The 19,116-nt window shown below is 45.4% G+C and overlaps 1 protein-coding gene across 2 annotated transcripts in view; it reads right to left on the reverse strand.

The window, feature by feature from the left end:
- Window positions 1-19,116, reverse strand: part of LOC115085471 (uncharacterized protein MG328 homolog) — a 401,953-nt gene that overhangs the window by 49,269 nt on the left and 333,568 nt on the right. The window contains exon 10 of one of the 2 annotated variants that reach the window (XM_029591536.1): window positions 13,844-14,011. The exons of the other annotated variant lie outside the window; for it this stretch is intronic. Coding sequence (XP_029447396.1) covers window positions 13,844-14,011 — 168 coding nt within the window. The remainder of the gene's footprint in view (window positions 1-13,843; window positions 14,012-19,116) is intronic. 2 annotated transcript variants of the gene reach the window in all.

The following is a 19,116-nucleotide window of genomic DNA, read 5'->3' on the forward strand; positions in this document are numbered from 1 at the left end:
AGGGAACCCCGGGCTGCTATTGGTGAAGCTCCAGCTAGCCTCTGTCTCCTCCTGTGCTCCGCCTCCTGGTGGCAGTTTGCTCTCCAGGTCTGACCGGAGGGCCGTACCAATCCTGCACCAGGCCAAGGGTCAACTCCCAGAGCAACAGGTTGCCAAGACCATGGACTCGGTGGAGTCTCCCGCCTTGCAGGCCATCCCTGGCCTAGCAGCTCCCACGCTTGGGCGCCAGTGTTGCTGGCTCTCAATTACTACTTCCTGTGTCTCTCTCCCGAGAGTCACGAGCCTTTGCCTCCACTGCCCTTGTGGACACTGGGGCGAGTGGCAATTTCATCTTGGATGATATTGTCACACTCCTCCAAATTTTGCTCCAGCCTTTGGACATTTCTCTCACGATTGCGTCCATCCAGAGAGAGCTCCTTCCTGGATGCATCACTCATCGCACCATAGCCTTACGCCTCTCCGTGGGAACCCTCCATGAAGAAGAGATCTCATTATACGTCCTGAAGCGTTCCATGCACCCAGTAATCCTCAGACTCCCATGGCTCCAGGTGCATGGTCCGCAATTTGATTGGCAATCCCTACAGTTAATCCAGTGGGGACCCCAGTGTCAACATTGCTGCCTAAGTCAAGTGTCTCCAGCAGTCACCATGATGAACTCCTCAACACTAACTGGGTTGCCTGCTCCATATACAGACTTCCAAGATGTATTCTCTAAACAGAATGCTGACATCCTACCTCCACTCCGGAGGTTTCATTGCCCCATTGAACTCCTACCAGGTACCACGCCTCTCAAAGGCAGAACCTACCCTCTCTTGCTACCTGAGACTAAGGAAATGTCTGAGTACATTAAAGAGAATCTGGACATGGGATTCATAAGACCCTCCGACTCTCCGGCAGGAGCCGGTTTCTTCTTCATGAAGAAGAAGGATGGCAGTCCGCCCTTACATCGACTACCATGGGCTAAACCGCAAGGATCGCTATCCTCTACCACTCTACCACTCATCAGCGAACTCTTTGATCGCCTCCAAGGAGCCCAGATCTTTACAAAGTTAGATCTCCGAGGGGCATACAATCTCATCAGGATCCAACCAGAGGACATTTGGAAAACCGCTTTCAATACCAGGGACGGCCACTACGAGTGTGTAGTGATGCCTTTCAGACTTTCTAATGCCCCTGCGGTCTTTCAACACTTGATGAACGAGATCTTCTGGGACCTACTATTCTCGTTTGTCATTGTATATCTAGACAATATAGTGATCTTTTCCAAGGATCTAAAATCCCATCGTTCTCATGTTCAGACAGTCCTTCAACGTCTCTGGGACAACCATCTCTATGCGAAACTAGAGAAGTGTATCTTTGAACAGACTCGTCTTCCGTTTCTAGGATATATTATTTCCAATCGTGGTTTTACCATGGACCCTGAAAAGCTCCAAGATATCCGAGACTGGCCTCAACCTGTAGATCCCTTCTTATATTAGGGATTCGAGCGATTTAATTAGATTGTTGGAAGAACTCAATGTGTCTTTGGAAGGAGTTGCTTTGGTCACCATTGATGTGGTGTCATTATACACCAATATCCCTCAGGATAAATTATCAGAAAGGGGGATTAAAGAACGAACTCCAGTGCACTTCATAGTCACCTTAGCTACCATAGCTTTGAAGCAGAATTTCTTTTTGTTTGATGGGTTATACTACCAGCAGGTGGGCGGCATGGCGATGGGGGCGACGATGGCCCCCAGCGTTGCTTGTCTGTATGTGGGGTGGTTCGAACAAAGATGGTTGGAAATTTGTTCATACAGATAGCACATATTATTGTGGCGTCGTTTTATACACTATATTATTATCTTGTGGACAGGAGGGCAGGAACAGTTTCAAGAATTTGGAAGTTGGTTGAACACATGTGACCCTTCGTTACAATTTACATACACCTTTGGGGGTTCAAAGGTTGCATTTTTGGATATTCAGATTATTATTGAATCAGGGCAGTTTTTCTTTACAATTTATAAAAAAAACCCAGTGATAGGAACACACTATTAACTACTCTGTTTATTTATTTATTTATTTAAGGGAGTTTATATACCGCGGCACGTTTAGAACATCACCTCGATTCACAATGAAACATAATGTAGCAACAAGCTTTACATATAACACGTGAACATAATAAATGGAAGCAGGTATAAGATAGATATAGTTGGAAAGGGGGGGAGGAAGGTAAACAAAACTTAAAAACTAAACCAAGAGTGTAACATGCGCATGACTATGGGTGATCACCGATACAGTTGAGAAAAGATGCGGATAAGCATACAGACAGTTGAGTATTAGTGCTGATGAGCATAAGTACCAAAGAGCAAGGAAAAATATGAGCATATAAATGCTCGTAGTTTGGGCAATAAAATCCCAGATCTGTAAGCCCTAATGGTGGAGGCGGACTTAGACGTTGTTGCTGTCACAGAAATGTGGTTTACGGAATCCCATGACTGGGATACGGCAATACCAGGCTATAACTTGTTAAGGAAGGACAGAGAGGATAGGAAAGGGGGAGGAGTGGCTCTTTATGTCAGAAACAATATCCAAGCATCTGAGCTGCAAGGAAGATGGGGCAATGAATAAGCACTATGGGCCAACCTAAAAAAAGATGGGGCATCCATTTTTATTGGAGTGGTTTACAGGTTTCCAAACCAAAAGGAAGAGCTGGACAGAGATCTGGTTGAAGACATCCAAAAGATAGTAAAGAAGGGAAAAGTGGTGATAGTTGGAGACTTTAATATGCCAGATGTAGACTGGAGAATCCCATCTGCAGAATCTAATAATAGTAGAGAAATAGTGGATGCCCTGCAAGTAGCTTTGTTCAAACAAATGGTAATGGAATCCATGAGAGAAGGAGCTATACTCGACTTAGTGCTCACTAATGGAGATAATGTCTCTGATGTCCAGGTGGGCGCCCACCTCAGCACCAGTGATCATCAAATGGTATGGTTTAGTATCACAAAAAGGATAAGGAAAAGAAGCACAAAGACCCGAGTTTTGCAGTTCAAAAACACGGACTTTGATGAAATGGGGAAGTACCTGGAGGAAGAACTAAAAGGCTGGGAGAACGAGAGAGATGTGGATCAACAGTGGACCAATCTAAAAGGAGCAGTTACCAAGGCAACTAATCTATATGTTAGAAAAGTAAAGAAAAGCAAAAGAAAAAATGAAACCTATCTGGTTCTCAAAGGAGGTGGCTGACAAAATAAAGGCTAAAAGAACAGCGTTCAAGAAATATAAAAGATCCCAAAGGGAGGAGCACAAAGAAGAATATCTGGTAGAACTGAGGGAGACGAAGAAATTAATCAAGACATCAAAAAGTCAAGCGGAAGAAAGGATTGCCAAGGAGGTAAAGAGAGGTGACAAAACATTTTTCAGATACATCAGTGAAAAGAGAAAAGTTCAAAGTGGTATAGTGAAATTGAAAGGTGGAAAGGATCAATGTGTGGAGAGAGATGAAAAAATGGCAGAAATATTAAACGAATACTTCAGTTCTGTGTTTACTAAAGAGGACCCTGGAGAAGGACTGTCACTAGTTAACAAGAAACTGGAGGGGAGTGGAGTAGATGTAACTCCATTTACAGTAGAGAATGTATGGGAAGAGCTGGGGAAACTGAAAGTGGACAAAGCCATGGGGCCTGATGAAGTTCATCCCAGGATACTGAGGGAGCTCAGAGATGTGCTGGCGGGTCCCGCTGTGTGACCTGTTCAATAGATCCCTAGAAATGGGAGTGGTGCCGAGTGATTGGAGAAGAGCGGTGGTGGTCCCGCTTTACAAGAGTGGGAACAGAGAAGAGGCTGGAAACTACAGACCAGTTAGCCTCACTTCGGTGGTGGGAAAAGAAATGGCGTCATTGTTGAAAGAGAGAAGGTAAGGTTTGTCTTTTTGCGGATGACACTAAGATCTGCAACAGAGTGGACAAGTTGGAAGGAGTGGAGAGAATGAGACGGGATTTAAGGAAGCTGGAAGAGTGGTCGAAGATGTGGCAGCTGAGATTCAATGCCAAGAAGTGCAGAGTCATGCATATGGGGAGTGGAAATCCGAATGAACTGTATTCGATGGGGGGAGACAGGCTGATGTGCATGGGGCAGGAGAGAGATCTTGGGGTGATAGTGTCTAATGATCTGAAGTCGGCGAAACAATGTGACAAGGCGATAGCTAAAGCCAGAAGAATGCTGGGCTGCATAGAGAGAGGAATATTGAGTAAGAAAAGGGAAGTGATTATTCCCTTGTACAGGTCCTTGGTGAGGCCTCACCTGGAGTACTGTGTTCAGTTCTGGAGACCATATCTCCAAAGAGACAGACAAGATGGAGGCGGTCCAGAGAAGGGCGACCAAAAAGGTGGAGGGTCTTATCGAATAACTTATGAGGAGAGATTGAAGAATCTAAATATGTACACCCTGGAGGAAAGGAGGAGCAGAGGTGATATGATACAGACTTTCAGATACTTGAAAGGTTTTAATGATCCAAAGACGACAAACCTTTTCTGTCGGAAAAAAATCAACAGAACCAGGGGTCACGATTTGAAGCTCCAGGGAGGAAGACTCAGAACCAATGTCAGGAAGTATTTCTTCACGGAGAGGGTGGTGGATGCCTGGCATGCCCTTCTGGAGGAAGTGGTGAAGACCAGAACTGTGAAGGACTTCAAAGGGGCGTGGGATAAACACTGTGGATCCATAAAGTCTAGAGGACGTGAATGAAGAGTGGGTGGCTCGCGGGAATGACGGCTACTACCTGGAGATAATAACCTTATTCAATAAACATACACATGGTTAATGCGACTCCAACATTGCTCTAAGCTTCAACGGCAAGAGGAAATGTGGAAAAAAGGATTTGCATTCACAAAAAAGCGGGGAGTAGCTTGCTTGTTACGGCGGTTACTACCCCAAACCAAATAAGCTTGATACTTCACTTTCAATGCATATCCAGCATTGCTCTCTGCTTCAACGGCAGGGGAGAAAGACTGATACGTCACACATATCCAGCATAGCTCTCTGCTTCAACGGCAGGGGAGAAAGACTGATACTTCACGCATATCCAGCATAGCTCTCTGCTTCAATGGCAGGGGAAAAAGTCTGATACTTCACTTTCAATGCATATCCAGCATAACTCTCTACTTCAACGGCAGGGGGAATGAAGAAAAGTGGATTTATATACAGACAACAACCAACAAGGACTGAATTACATAGTCTGGATAAACAAATAAGCATGGGTGTAGCTTGCTTATTGCGGCAGTTACTACCCCTAACTAATTAAGCTATATATTTCACTTAGATGCAGTTCCAACACTGCTCTCTACATTAGTGGTGGGAGTGGAAGGGAAATTGAACCAAAAGGTTATTAAGAGCCAAGAGTAACAGATAAGTATGAGAAAAAAAAAGTGCAAAACTTGCTGGGCAGACTGGATGGACCGTTTGGTCTACTTCTGCCGTCATTTCTATGTTTCTATATATAAGCATGAATAAGTATAAGGAACGAAGAGCAAAGGTATATATGAGCATATATAATCATAAAATGATCATAATTACAGAAGAGCATAAATATATATGAGCATAAATGCAGTTGAGCATACATACAGAATTATTAGGGTATAAATGTAGTGATGTGCAATGGGAAGGGGGAGGATGAAGAGGAGGAGGAAATGTAAGGCAAAAGTCTTGTGTGAGGCTGGGATTAAGGGGGAATATGGGAGAACGCCTGAGGGTGGGTAAAAGTAGAGAAACGATCAAGAGTATGGCCTGCTTGCAAAGCCAGGTCTTGCGGTTTTTGTTTGAATTTCCTGTGGCAAGATTACTGGCGAAGACTTGGGGGCATTTTGTTCCATTGGGCTATTCCGCAATAAGTGAGAGAGCGTTCTCTTGTGGATATAAGTTTGTATGTTTTGGATGATGGTGTAATAAGTTTCGCCTGATGATGCGTTCTGGTAGGTCTATTTGGGTTGCTGAAGATGAATTGCTCAGAGAACCATTGCATATTGTGATTGTGTATGGACTTGTGTATAAGTGTAAGGGTTTTATATATTATCCTGTATGAGATTGGAAGCCAGTGTAGAAACTGGAGAACCGGTGTAATATGTTCAGGACGATGGGTGTTGGTGAGTAAGCAGGCAGCGGCATTTTGTAGCATCTGCATGGTTTATATTGAGTTTTTTGGAGGCCTAGAAGGATCGCATTACAGTAGTCAAGTTTGGACAGGAATAGTGGCTTGGAGTACTGTGCGAAAAGTCATAGGGGTGTAGGAGAGGTTTGAGTCTTTTTAGGGGTTTGAAGAGTTTGAAGAAGCCATTTTTGATGGAGGAGGAGATGAAAGTTTTCAGATTGAGGTGGTTGTCAATATTTACGCCGAGGCTGCGGACATGTTGAGAGGTGGAGTGAGGGGGGATTGTGAGTGGGACAATGGGATGTGGAAGGAGATGTTGTGGGTGATATGATTGAGAAGCTCTGTTTTGGTAGTGTTTAAGAGCCAGGAAGTTGTCTGAGAGTAGTTTATTAATGTCAGTGAGGGCTGAGTTCCAAATTTTTTAAGGCGTTCGTGAGAGAGTCTGTAATGGGGATAAGGATCTGCACATCATCAGCATAGATGACCAAGTTTGGAGAGTAGTTGACAGAGAGGGAGGAGGTAAATGTTAAAAAGTGTGGAGGAGGAGTGAGGAGCCTTGTGGCACTCCTTGTGATAGTCTGATAGGTTTAGATTCATAGTGTCTGATTTTTACACTAAATTACCTATCGTTAAGGTATGATTGGAACCATAGGAGGGGGGTACCAGAGATGCCAATTTCTTTAAGGCGCTTTAGGAGGGTGTTGTGGTTGACAGTGTCAAATGTGGCTGAAATATCTAATACAGCAAGTATATAGGATTGTCCTTTGTGTAGGGCTTTGAGTATGCATTCCGAGAGGGAGATAAGGAGGGTTTCGGTGCTATGATGTTTACGAAACCCATGTTGCGATGGGAATAGAATATGATGTTCATCAAGGTAGTCGGTCAGCTGCCGGTTGATGATTTTTTCCAGAATTTTTGATAGGAAGGGGAGGTTAGATACTGGGCGATAGTTAGCAGGGTTCCGAAGGATTCAAGTTCAGGTTTTTTGAAGATAGGTTTTACAATGGCCTTTTTGAGTTGTATTGGAACCAAGCCAAGGGAATGGATTTGTTAATGATGTTGGCTATGGGTTTTGCTATTATATTGGGTATGGTGAGGAGTGTTGTAGTAGGGATAATGTCTGAGGGATGCACTGCGGGTTTGATTTTTTTGAGTGTGGATGTATTCTCAAATGAGGTAAGTGTAGCTGTGGTGTTTGCAGGTACAGAGGATTTGTGTAAAGGAATGTTATACGTGGAGTTTGTGGGGGAAGTGTTGGAGGGTATGAGGGGGTAGTTGGGTGCAAGGGGGAATTGAAGCGGGTCATAAGGGTTTCAATTTTGTTGCGGAAGAATAAGGCCAGTTTTTCACATTTGGATTGGTCATCATTGTCGGGAAGAGTGTTAGTGGGGGAGGTGATAAGGTTGGATACGTATTGAAAGAGGGCTCGGGGGTTGAATTGGAACTGGTGAATTCTTTGAGAGTAGAAGTCTTTTTTGGCTTTGTCCGTGGCTTTACGATAGGTGTGAAGTAAGTTTCAGAACTTCGATTGTAAGGCAGGGAGTTGTTCTTTGCGCCATCTTTTTTCAAGTTTTCTGAGTTCAGTTTTCATGGTTCTGAGTTCAGGGGTGTACCAAGGTTTCTTTTTGTTGTTGGCTGGATTGATTACTTTGCATTGTGTGGGGCATAATTTGTCTGCTACAGTGTTGTTGAGATGAGTCCAAGAGGAGATGGCGGTGTTAGCATCAGTAAGATCTAACTTGGGAAGTTCTTCGGAGAGGGCTGCAATGAGTTCTTCTGTATTACACGGTTTTCGAAAATTAATGGTTTTCTTGATGGGTGTGGTGTGATGGGTGCTTCTTATGGTGCATCTGCTATCAATGTGGAAGTGGTCGGACCAGGGGATAGGAGTACATCGAGGGGGTCAGGTTGGATGAGGGAGTTAGTGAAGATAAGGTCAAGCGTATGCCCTGCCTTATGTGTGGGGCTGGTGATAGACTGGTAAAAGCCTAGTGCGTTAAGTGACTCTAATTGTCATCCCCGCAAATTAATTGACAGTATTCCCTATGGACAATTTCTGCGGTTAAGAAGGCTCTGCTCCACTATTGAGTTCAAGGAATGGTCTAAGGAGATGGGGCAGAGGTTCCTAGATAGGGGATATCCAGAGCAGGTTATCCGGTGGGCCCTAAAATGGGCCACATGGAATAACAGAGGACCTCCTATTAACCCCCAGAAGAGAACACAATAAAAAAGATTGACCTGCGTTTTACCTTTCTCAGAGGGGATACAGGAGGGTGGCGTCGAGTATTAAAAGAATTGGCGTAGTTTACAAACATAGGGGCGGATTTTCATACTCCGCGAATAGACCTACTTTTGTTTGCGCTCCAGGCGCAAACAAAAGTACGCTGGATTTTAGTAGATACGCGCGGCTCCGCGCGTATCTGCTAAAAACCTGGATCGGCGCGCGCAAGGCTATCGATTTTGTATAGCCGGTGCGCGCCGAGCCGCACAGCCTACCCCCGTTCCCTCCGAGGCCGCTCCGAAATCGGAGCGGCCTCGGAGGGAACTTCCTTTTGCCCTCCCCTCACCTTCCCCTCCCTTCCCCTACCTAACCCACCCACCCGGCCCTGTCTAAGCCCCCACCTTACCTTTGTCGGGGGATTTACGCCTCCCGGAGGGAGGCGTAAATCCCCGCGCGCCAGCAGGCCTCTTGTGCGCCGGGCTGCGACCTGGGGGCGGGTACGGAGGGCGCGGCCACGCCCCCGGACCGCCCCGGGCCGTAGCCACGCCCCCGTACCCGCCCCCAAAACGCTGCCGACACGCCCTGAAAACGCCGCGACGACCGGGACTGCCCCCCGGGACTTACGCGAGTCCCGGGGCTCTGCGCGCGCCGGTAGGCCTATGTAAAATAGGCGCACCGGCGCGCAGGGCCCTGCTCGCGTAAATCCGGGCGGATTTACGCGAGCAGGGCTCTTAAAATCCGCCCATAGTGTTTAAAGATTGGCCACTGGTAGCCTATAGACGTCGCAGCAATATTAAAGACAGAGTGGTTCACTCTTTCTTTAAATCAGCAGAAGAGATGAGCACTGAGGAGGTGGGTCATTACCCCTTTAATTCCTGTGCTATGTGTACTGTTGCTCAAACAAACATTCAGTTTCCAATAGAAAAGTTGAAAGGCTATGTCCCAATAGCCAGAACAACATGCTCCACCAATGCTGTAATCTACATCATTTGCTGTACATGTAAACTTCTGTATGTGGGAAAGACAGTAAGAAAATTAAAAACACGCCTCATAGAGCACAAAAGTGCTCTAAAATGTTTATAAATGGAAGCACCCTTAGTGCAACATTGCACAGAAAAGGGTCATACCTTTGAGGAGCTCAAATGTACAGTGCTTGAAGTTTTAAAGAAGGATCAATGGAGGGGGGGGGGGGGGGGGGGGTATCGTTAACTTAAGGTTGTTGCAGAAAGAACAGAAGTGGATTTTCAAACTGAGGTCTGTCCAGCCTGAAGGATTGAATAAAGAAGTCAATTGGTCGGTATACTTAACAGGAAGCTGATCAGTATGAAGTGAAGGAGCGGGACTTGTTTAAAAGGACTTGTTTCCGGAGGGGAGTGTCTGAGCTGGAGGCGCCATTTTTGAATCAGTGTGCTGTGGGAAGGAGCTGGGCACGGCCGAAAAACTGAAAGTAAGTCTGGTTGTTTGAGTGGCAGTGCTATGAGATTGAAGGAAAGAAATGTTTAAATTGTTATTACTTGTGAGCAATGAGTTCAATGTGTCTTACACGATAGGAGATTCCCCTGAAGAAGGCGGAAACAACTGCCGAAACATTGCCGATGTTGGGAGGTATAACAGCGTGTATACAACGGCAGACAGCACCATAAGAAAATAGCGAGTGAAGCGCCAGTGAGCGTGAATCTGGTGCGGAAAAAGTGGCACTGAGAGATAGTGGATGAAACAACGAATGAATGAAAAAGAAAATTTGGAGCACTTTGGTGTCGGGCACTAACTAAGATAAGTTGCAACAAGTGCGACTGTGGTTTTAATTTTGGTAACACAAGTGGGATGATTGAAGTCTTTTTAAAAAAAATTGAAAAAAATTATAATCATTGGGAAAGAGTAAATGAGGTGACTGAGTGCGACATACACGAAACTGGTTGCAGCCCTTTGTGGGCAAGAGCCAGAAGACTATAAGAGCACATTGTTTTCTGATACAATTTCCCATAAGTATTCTTGAGAGTGTTTAAATTAAGAAATTGTGAATGATAGGTTCCTCTGATATTGTGGGTAGTTAGTTGTAGATTTACATTGAGAGGATTCATAAGCCTAAGGAATACAATAGTTTGTGAGTTCATAAACTCTTCCTCAAACATGTCTTCTGCCTACATGGGCTACCTAAAGAGATCATCTTGGATCGAGGACCCCAGTTCGCCGCCAGATATTGGAAATCCTTGTGCAAGAAATTCGAAATTACCTTGACTCTGACTTCCGCTTATCATCCCCAGGCGAATAGCCAAGCAGAAAGAACAAACAGGTCCTTGAAAACCTTCTTACGTTCTTACGTTAACGACCAGCAGGACGACTGGTCCGACCTGTTACCCTGGGCTGAGTTATCTCATAATACTCATGTCACTTCCGCTACTGATGAATCACCCTTCTCTGTGGTATTTGGTTGCCAGCCACATCTGCTCCTACCAGTCCCACTCTCAATGCCTTCACCTGCGGCCCAGTCAACAGCTCAAACAATAAGAAGACTATGGAACCAATTTAAAGAAAGGCTGGGCCAAGCCGCCGAGCGAGCTAAGCGCTCTACCGATGCTCATCGTCGCACCACTCCCTTGTTCCAACCAGGCCAAAAGGTCTGGTTAAGCACGAAGCATATTAGGTTGAGGCTGCCCTCTCAATGACTAGCACCAAAATTCATCGGGCCATTCCCTGTCCTCCACCGTGTCGGAGCGGTAACGTACCAACTCCAGTTACCAAGATCGATGGGTATTCACAATACCTTTCATGTATCCTTGCTGAAGCCACTCGTACTTTCCTGGCCTTCCCATATGGCTCCTCCTCCTCCACAAGTCTCCGCAGAACCTGCGGAGACCCTACAAGTCAGAGAGGTTCTGGATGTCCGAAGAAGACATGGCCATTGGGAGTATCTCCTATTGTGGGAGGGCTTCAGGCCGGAGAACTCCTGGGAGCCCTCCCACCACATCTACAACAAGCAACTCCTCCAGAACTTCCATCGTGACCACCCTGACAGACCAAAGCCAGTAAGGGGGAGGCCTGGGGTCGAGGGTACTGTTGCGTGTCCCGCTCACGCCTGACCCGCTCCCGGGCCCGTTTACCCTTCCTCCACACCAGCCAGTCCCGGGTCGGCCTCCCTCACCTCTGCCGCCAGCTCCTCATGGCCATGGCGTTCCGCAGCAGCATTCCCCGACGCCTCGCCTCCCAACTCCAGTCAGGCCTCAGGGCGGGGCTCGGCGTCCTCCGTGGCATCGGCCCCGCCCCTAGGTGCATGCTCCACGGTGCATCCAGATTGAGTCTAGTATAAAAGGAAGTGCTTCACCTCACTTCCTTGCCTTGGCAATCTGGTCAATCACTTAGTGATAGCAAGTTTGCCTTCCTGCGTATCCTGTGTCTTCTGTTCCAGTCTCTCTGTTCCAGCGTCTCCTGTGTCTCCAGTCCCAGCATCTCCTGTGTCTCCAGTCCCAGCGTCTCCTGTGTCTCCGTTCCAGCGTCTCCTGCTCCTTAGTCTCTCCATCCCTGGTAGTACCTTTCGGACTGATCTCACGGTACTGACCTTTGCTTGTTCTTGACTACTCCTTGATTGCTGCCTGACCTGACCTTTGCCTGGAACTCTGACTACTCTTTGATTGCTGCCTGACCTGACCTTTGCCTGGAACTCCGACTATTCTTGATCGCTGCCTGACATGACCTCTGCCTGGAACACCGACTACGCTCGTCTGCCACCTGGAACCCGACCTCCTGCTTGACCTGACTATGTCCAGACTAACCTCTGCTACCAACCCTGCCTGGCTGACCATCCGTACCAAGACTCTGGCCTTAATCCTCACTTTACACTCGGACACTCTATTCTGGCCTCCTGCACACCCTTGTTCGTGGTGGGCAATCCTTTGAACTTTCTCTCTAGGAGACTCTGCAAGCCCCACCTAAGACCAGACGGCCCGGGTAACCAAGGGCTCAACCTGAGGGAACCCCGGTTTGCTATTGGTGAAGCTCCAGCTAGCCTCTGTCTCCTCATGTGCTCCGCCTCCTGGTGGCAGGCACTCTCCAGGTCTGACCGGAGGACCGTACCAATCCTGCACCAGGCCAAGGGTCCACTCCCAGTGCAACACATACTTACTGTTTTAGGAGTAAAAAATTATTTAGCAAGTTCATTAAGGGGTAGATTTTCAAACCGCGCGATTTGGCCTACTTTTGCTGGCGCATCAGGCGCAAGCAAAAGTACGCTGGATTTTAGTAGATACGCGCGGAGCCGCGCATATCCGCTAAAATCCAGGATCGGCGCGCGCAAGGCTATGGATTCTGTATAGCCGGCACGCGCCGAGCCGAGCAGCCTACCTCCGTTCCCTCCGAGGCCGCTCCGAAATCGGAGCGGCCTCGGAGGGAACTTTCTTTTGCCCTCCCCTCACCTTCCCCTCCCTTCCCCTACCTAACCCACCCGCCCGGCCCTGTCTAAACCCCATCCTTACCTTTGTCGGGGGATTTACGCCTCCCAGAGGGAGGCGTAAATCCCCGCGCGCCAGCGGGCCGCTAGCGCGCCGGGACGCGACCTGGGGGCGGGTCCGGAGGGCATGGCCACGCCCCCGGACCGCCCCGGGCCGTAGCCATGCCCCCGTGCCCGCCCCCGGAACGCTCCCGACACGCCCCGAAAACGCTGCGCGCTTCGGCCCCGCCCCCGACATGCCCCCCTCCGAAAACCCCGGGACTTACGCGAGTCCCGGGGCTCTGCGCGCGCCGGTAGGCCTATGTAAAATAGGCTCACCGGCGCGCAGGGCCGGTGAGCCCCTAAGAATCTGCACTGAATTTCAGTGCATTTTTAATATATGGCTTATTACGTCAGTCCCTCCAACTGAATCAAAGTTGAATAAATCCAGTCTGAAAAACATAATTGGCTTTGCACCTCTCTCTTCATCAGAGGTTTGAAATACTAAATTCCAGTGCTTTATTCTGTCAGTATATTCAGAGCTCCATAATGAGCTCCACAGTCTAGTAACAATCTGAGGAAACAGCTAGCGATCTACGTCTTAAAAAATTGTATATTCTACCTTCTGATATAGTCAGAATGACTCCCTCCAGATAACTGGAATTTACAAAGTCCAAAAGATTAATCTAAATTACATTCTTTTTGAGGAGGTAAAAACAAATGGAGGCGCCAATGTTATGTGATGGGGCACTATCTGCCTATATTATTGTCATTATGTGCTGGCAGGGAGCTCATAGTCTGAGCTATTATTGGTGCAACCTCTGAGAAATCATATTTTATCTACAACTGGATGAGAAATTGAGATGAAGATCAAGGCAGAAATAGCATCTTCACGGTTCTTATGAATTTCTACATGAATGTATACAAGTACTTACTACACATTTCCTAGAAATATCAGACTGACTACTAAAATACTTATTTAACCATGCTGAAACCTTACACAAAAATATGTAAATGATTTGTTAGGCATACATTGGAGCAATAATTTTGAAAGAAACACCAAATTATTTACCTGCTTATGCAGTTGGGAAATATGTTCAACTAATTGGGCCTTGTCAGTCCGCAGCTGGGAGTTTTCCAGTTGAACTCTTGAATGTCTCTTTTTTAAATCTGACAACTGGTTTTGAATAGATTGGCCATTCAGCTCTACATATTTCCTTCCCTGCTGAATATGAAGGAGCTTTGGATACAGTGAATAGATTCAATTATTTCATTTCTTTATAGCTGAACATTCTTTAAACAGTTGCATGATTCTAAAAGAGCACATCTATTGCTCAAATATTTGAACATCATGTAACTTTAGAAAGGAAACAAACTCCATAGAACAAAATGTACAATCCAAAACACGTGCAAAAAACAGCCTGGAACCTTTGCTTGAAAATGCTATATTTAAGAATCGGGCAAAAGTTCCAGAGTACTCTCAGCACAAGTTTTTGATTGCATAATATTTTTGTTGAATTTGTTTCCTTTTTTCTTATCTAGCAAAGTGTTCATTTGAGTGATCCTAGTATAGCACTTTTTCACCTTCAAAGCAAATTTGTTTCTCAATATTTGGTAGTTTAATCTGAGTTCTAATTGTAATACCATTCATTACTGGAACCATCAATTATCTTACACTGCTGGAAAGGGAAGACATGCCCAAGGCTCAATCCTAGAGTATCTTCATATTCAGTTTTCTCCTTCCTCTGGAGGCCATCCAATGTACTTACAAAGTTATCCAGAAAGTGATGTCACTATTGTAATTAAGATTTCTGTGTTTCTAGCCTTAGATACTGAACATTTTAAACATATTTTAATGTCATTATTATTCCTGACCATAACATATATATTAGTGAAGCTTCTCCTCCTAAAGCGCAATTTTTTCCACCATCCTATTCTCTTCCTTTTCAAGTTGATGCATCTTTTGAACAAGAAGTCACAGTATGATGCTCCAAAGACTCAGGAACATTAGAAAAGATTTCTTCATGGAAAGGATGGTAGATGCATGGAATGGCTCCCAGTAGAAGAGGTGAAAACAAAAATGGTAACATAATTTAAGAAAGCAAGGGATAAGTACAGAGGATCTGTAGTTCCAAAGAAGTGAAGGGAAAGTCAGAGCTCAAGTGGAGTCTATATCATTGCACCGGGAATGATACTGAGCACACTAGATGGGCCTTATCTGCCATCATATAGCAAAATTGCTTACCTTGTAATAGGTGTTATCCCAGGACAGCAGGATGTAGTCCTCACATATGGGTGACGTCACCGACGGAGCCCTATTGCGGAAAACTTTCTGTCAAAGTTTCTAGAAACTTTTGACTGGCACTCTGAGCCCACTGAGCATGCCCAGCATGCCATGATATTCTCAGCCACAGGGGTCTCCAGTCTCGTATGTAGCAATAAGCTGTAGCAAAAATAAAATAATAAAATGTATCGGACCCAACTCCTCGGGATGGCGGGTGGGTTTCGTGAGGACTACATCCTGCTGTCCTGGGATAACACCTATTACAAGGTAAGCAATTTTGCTTTATCCCAGGACAAGCAGGATGCTAGTCCTCACATATGGGTGATTAGCAAGCTATAGGCTGAGTCATTTTGTAGTGAAGCAACATTGCAGTATTGTTGGTAAAAATGAGGCAGCCGAAAATCACAGCAGGTTGGATGTAGAAGGAGTTGGGATTATACTGGAAACAAGTTCTTTAAGACCGATTGTCCGTAGGCTGAATCTTGTCGACCTTCTTTGTCCAAACAGTAATGAGCTGCAAAGGTGTGTAGAGAACTCCATGTTGCTGCTTTACAGATGTCAAGAATTGGCACTGAATGATAGTGTGCTACTGAGGTTGACATTGCTCTTACTGAATGCACCTTTACTCGCCCTTGGAGAGGAAGGCCTGCTTTTTCATAGCAGAACTCTATGCAATCTGCTAGCCAGTTGGAGAGAGTGTGTTTGCCCACTGGATTACCTGGTTTGTTTGGAACAAAAGATACAAAGAGTTGAGTGGATTTCCTGTGGACTGCAGTGCGGTCTAAGTAATATGCTAGTGCACGTTTTCAGTCCAAGGTATGTAAGGCCCGTTCCCCTTGGTGAGAATGAGGCCTTGGAAAGAATGTGGGCAAAACTATGGATTGGTTCAAGTGGAATTCAGTAACTACTTTGGGAAGGAATTTTGGATGTGTACGGAGAACCACTCTGTCATGTAGGAATTTTGAGTAGGGTGAGTACGTGACAAGTGCTTGTAACTCACTAACCCTTCTAGCCAATGTTATGGCTATAAGGAAGATAGTCTTCCATGTGAAAAATTTAGGATCACAGGAAGTCATGGGTTCAAAAGGAGAATGCATGAGCCTTGTTAAGACCAGATTTAGATCCCATTCTGTGACAGGTGGTCGAATTGGTAGTTTAAGATGAGTTAAACCTCTCATAAACCTGCTGACAAGAGGTTGTATGGATATTGGTGCATCTCCCATCTTGTTATGGTAAGCTGAGATTGCACTTAAGTGCACTCTTACAGATGAGGTCTGGAGACCAGAGTGAAAGATGGCATAAATAGTCTAGTAGAGAAGTTGTGGAGCAGGAGAAAGGGTCAATGTTCTTTTGCGTGCACCACAAAGTAAACCTTTTCCATTTCAAAGAATAATTATTTCGTGTTGAAGGTTTACGTGAAGCTATAAGCACTTGAGAGACATTGGTTGAAAGATTGAGTGGTTGTAAGATCAAGCTTTCAACATCCATTCTGTCAGGGATAGGGATTGAAGGTTGGGATGGCGCAACCGACCCTGATCCTGAGTTATGAGAGTGGGAGCTACACCCAGGCGAATTGGTTCTCTGATCGAGAAGTCTAGAAGTATGGGAAACCATACTTGTTGAGGCCAATATGGGGCTATGAGTATCATGGACCCCTTGTCCTGTTGTAGCTTCACTAGAGTTTTGATTATGAGTGGTATTTGAGGATACGCATATAGAAGGCCTGAGTTCCAAGGGCAAGCAAAAGCGTCCTTGGCTGGCTGGTGTTTCTGCCTGTGCAGAGAGCAGAACCTGTCCACTTTGTGATTCAGGAGTGATGCAAAGACTAAGTTGAATGGTATTGTGTCTGCCATGTCCTTATGAAATTGGTGAAGGACGAGTCCTTTGGTGGAGATTTCTTCCTGCCTTCCGGAGGAGATGGGTCGGACATGAAGCTTTACAAATGTTCCATCTTTTCTTGTCGCGCCTTCTGACCTTTAGTGGTCATTTCAGCACATTTTGGGCAAGATGTAACATCATGAGAATGGCCCAAGCAAAGTACATACTCGAGGTGTGGGTCCGTAATCGACATGATCCGATTACATTTGGGACATTTTTTGAATCCTGTGGCCATGATACCGTTGACAGCTGTCGATGTATATGTTGAAGAAAATTTGATTTATTCAAATGAGTCGGAATGAAAATATTTTACTCACCGGCCGGTGGTAATGAGAGAGAGAGACCCCGATATGGGAGAGAAATTTTTAACTTTTTCAATCTGATTTTTAGTAAGAATTGGGTGAGAATCTCACACAGGTTCCTGCTTCGCGATGCCAAAAGCAGTGCGGAAAAACAAAGACTGAAGGGAGACACCTGTGGCTGAGAATATCATGGCATGCTGGGCATGCTCAGTGTGCCAGTCAAAAGTTTCTAGAAACTTTGACAGAAAGTTTTCCGCAATAGGGCTCCATCAATGATGTCACCCATATGTGAGGACTAGCATCCTGCTTGTCCTGGGACAATCTATGTTTCTTTTGTACCAGTGCCTAACAGATGGTAACATAGTAAATGTCTGCAGATGAAGACCAATTGGCCCATCCAGTTTCCCCAGCTGAAATGTTTCCACATTGAATAAATGAGCATATAAATTCCCAAATGCAATATACCACCAGCATCACCCCCATGTCTTCTACCTGACCTCCCTTACCCCCTCCCATATCACCTTCCACATCTGTTCCAAACATATAAAAAAATCCGTTAGAAGTGCTCACCTATTTTACTTAAACTGGCAGGCCATTTCAAGCTTTGTCATCTTTAACTTTGATTCTTACAAAAATGATATTCATTCCAACTCTCAGGTCCCTTTCCATGTCTTATTACCAAGTTTTGTAATAGTCCCCATGACCACCACAACCAGTGCATCCATTGTCTAAAGCACTCAGTCTCAGATTCCTGTGGACCTACTGGACAGTAGTTGGCAATAACTAGCATGCTGGTATCTACCCCAGGATTGATTTCTGTGGAGCTGTAGCCTGCTAGTGCCAAACCAGTTTTCCCAAGGGCTGCAGAATCACTTGGATATGCTTTTATTCTCAACCCTTTTTTTGTCCTTATCATGTCTACTCTTGCCTCTGCATTTGAAGGAGTAAACAATGATTTGTTTGCAAAAATGCACCTCCTAACCCTGTTCCTACTAATACCCATAGAATGTGAAAGCAGATTTAGATCCATAAAGTCTGCTAATACTACCTTGGCAGAATAACATAGCATTCAGCCATCTCGAAATCTCCCCTCAACCTTTTGCCACTAGGGATCCTCCATGGTTATCCCATATGTTTTTAAATTCTGTAACTGTTTTGTCTCCACCAAGCATCCATTCAATCTACCACACTTTCTGTGAAGAAATGTTTTCGAAAACTGCTCCTGTAGGGTTGCCAACTGGCTTCAGATTTGCTTAATAGGGTTGATCCAGTTCTGGGTTTGTCCCATTGCATGCACAGACTTGTAATCTTACTTTTCTTAAATAATTCAATAGGCAAATCAGAACTAAATATCTCTTCATGCGATGGGGTAAACCCAGGTCTGAATCATCTCTGTTTGGGGCAAATCTTGGAACCAGTTGACAACCCTATGCTCCTGAGTCTACTCCCCTGGATCCACACAGTATGACTTGTTGTTACAAAGCATTCTTGCCTATGAAAAATGTTTGCTGTGAGTGCCTGATTTACACCTTTGAGAGATTTAATATGTTTATCATAATCCCCCATTTTTTCCCTAAAGTATAGCAAAGTTGCTTACCTGTAACAAGTGTTCTCCATGGACACCAGGACAAATCAGCCACACAAATGGGTGATGTCATTCAAGCCAAGATGTATTCTCTCCCAGAACTCAGAAAGAGATCTATTTGAGCATTTGTGAGTCTCCTCAGTCTATTTCTTAGCTAAGTTTTAACTCTATGGGGAGGAGAGTGGGATTGTGTGACTGATTTGTCTTGCTGTCTACGGAGAACTCCTGTTACTGGTAATCAATTTTACTTTTTTGGTTAACAAAGAGAACAAATGAGACAAACAAATCGGAACTCC

The sequence above is a fragment of the Rhinatrema bivittatum genome, chromosome 2 (assembly GCF_901001135.1).
Source record: "Rhinatrema bivittatum chromosome 2, aRhiBiv1.1, whole genome shotgun sequence".
NCBI classification, from domain to species: Eukaryota; Metazoa; Chordata; class Amphibia; order Gymnophiona; family Rhinatrematidae; genus Rhinatrema; species Rhinatrema bivittatum.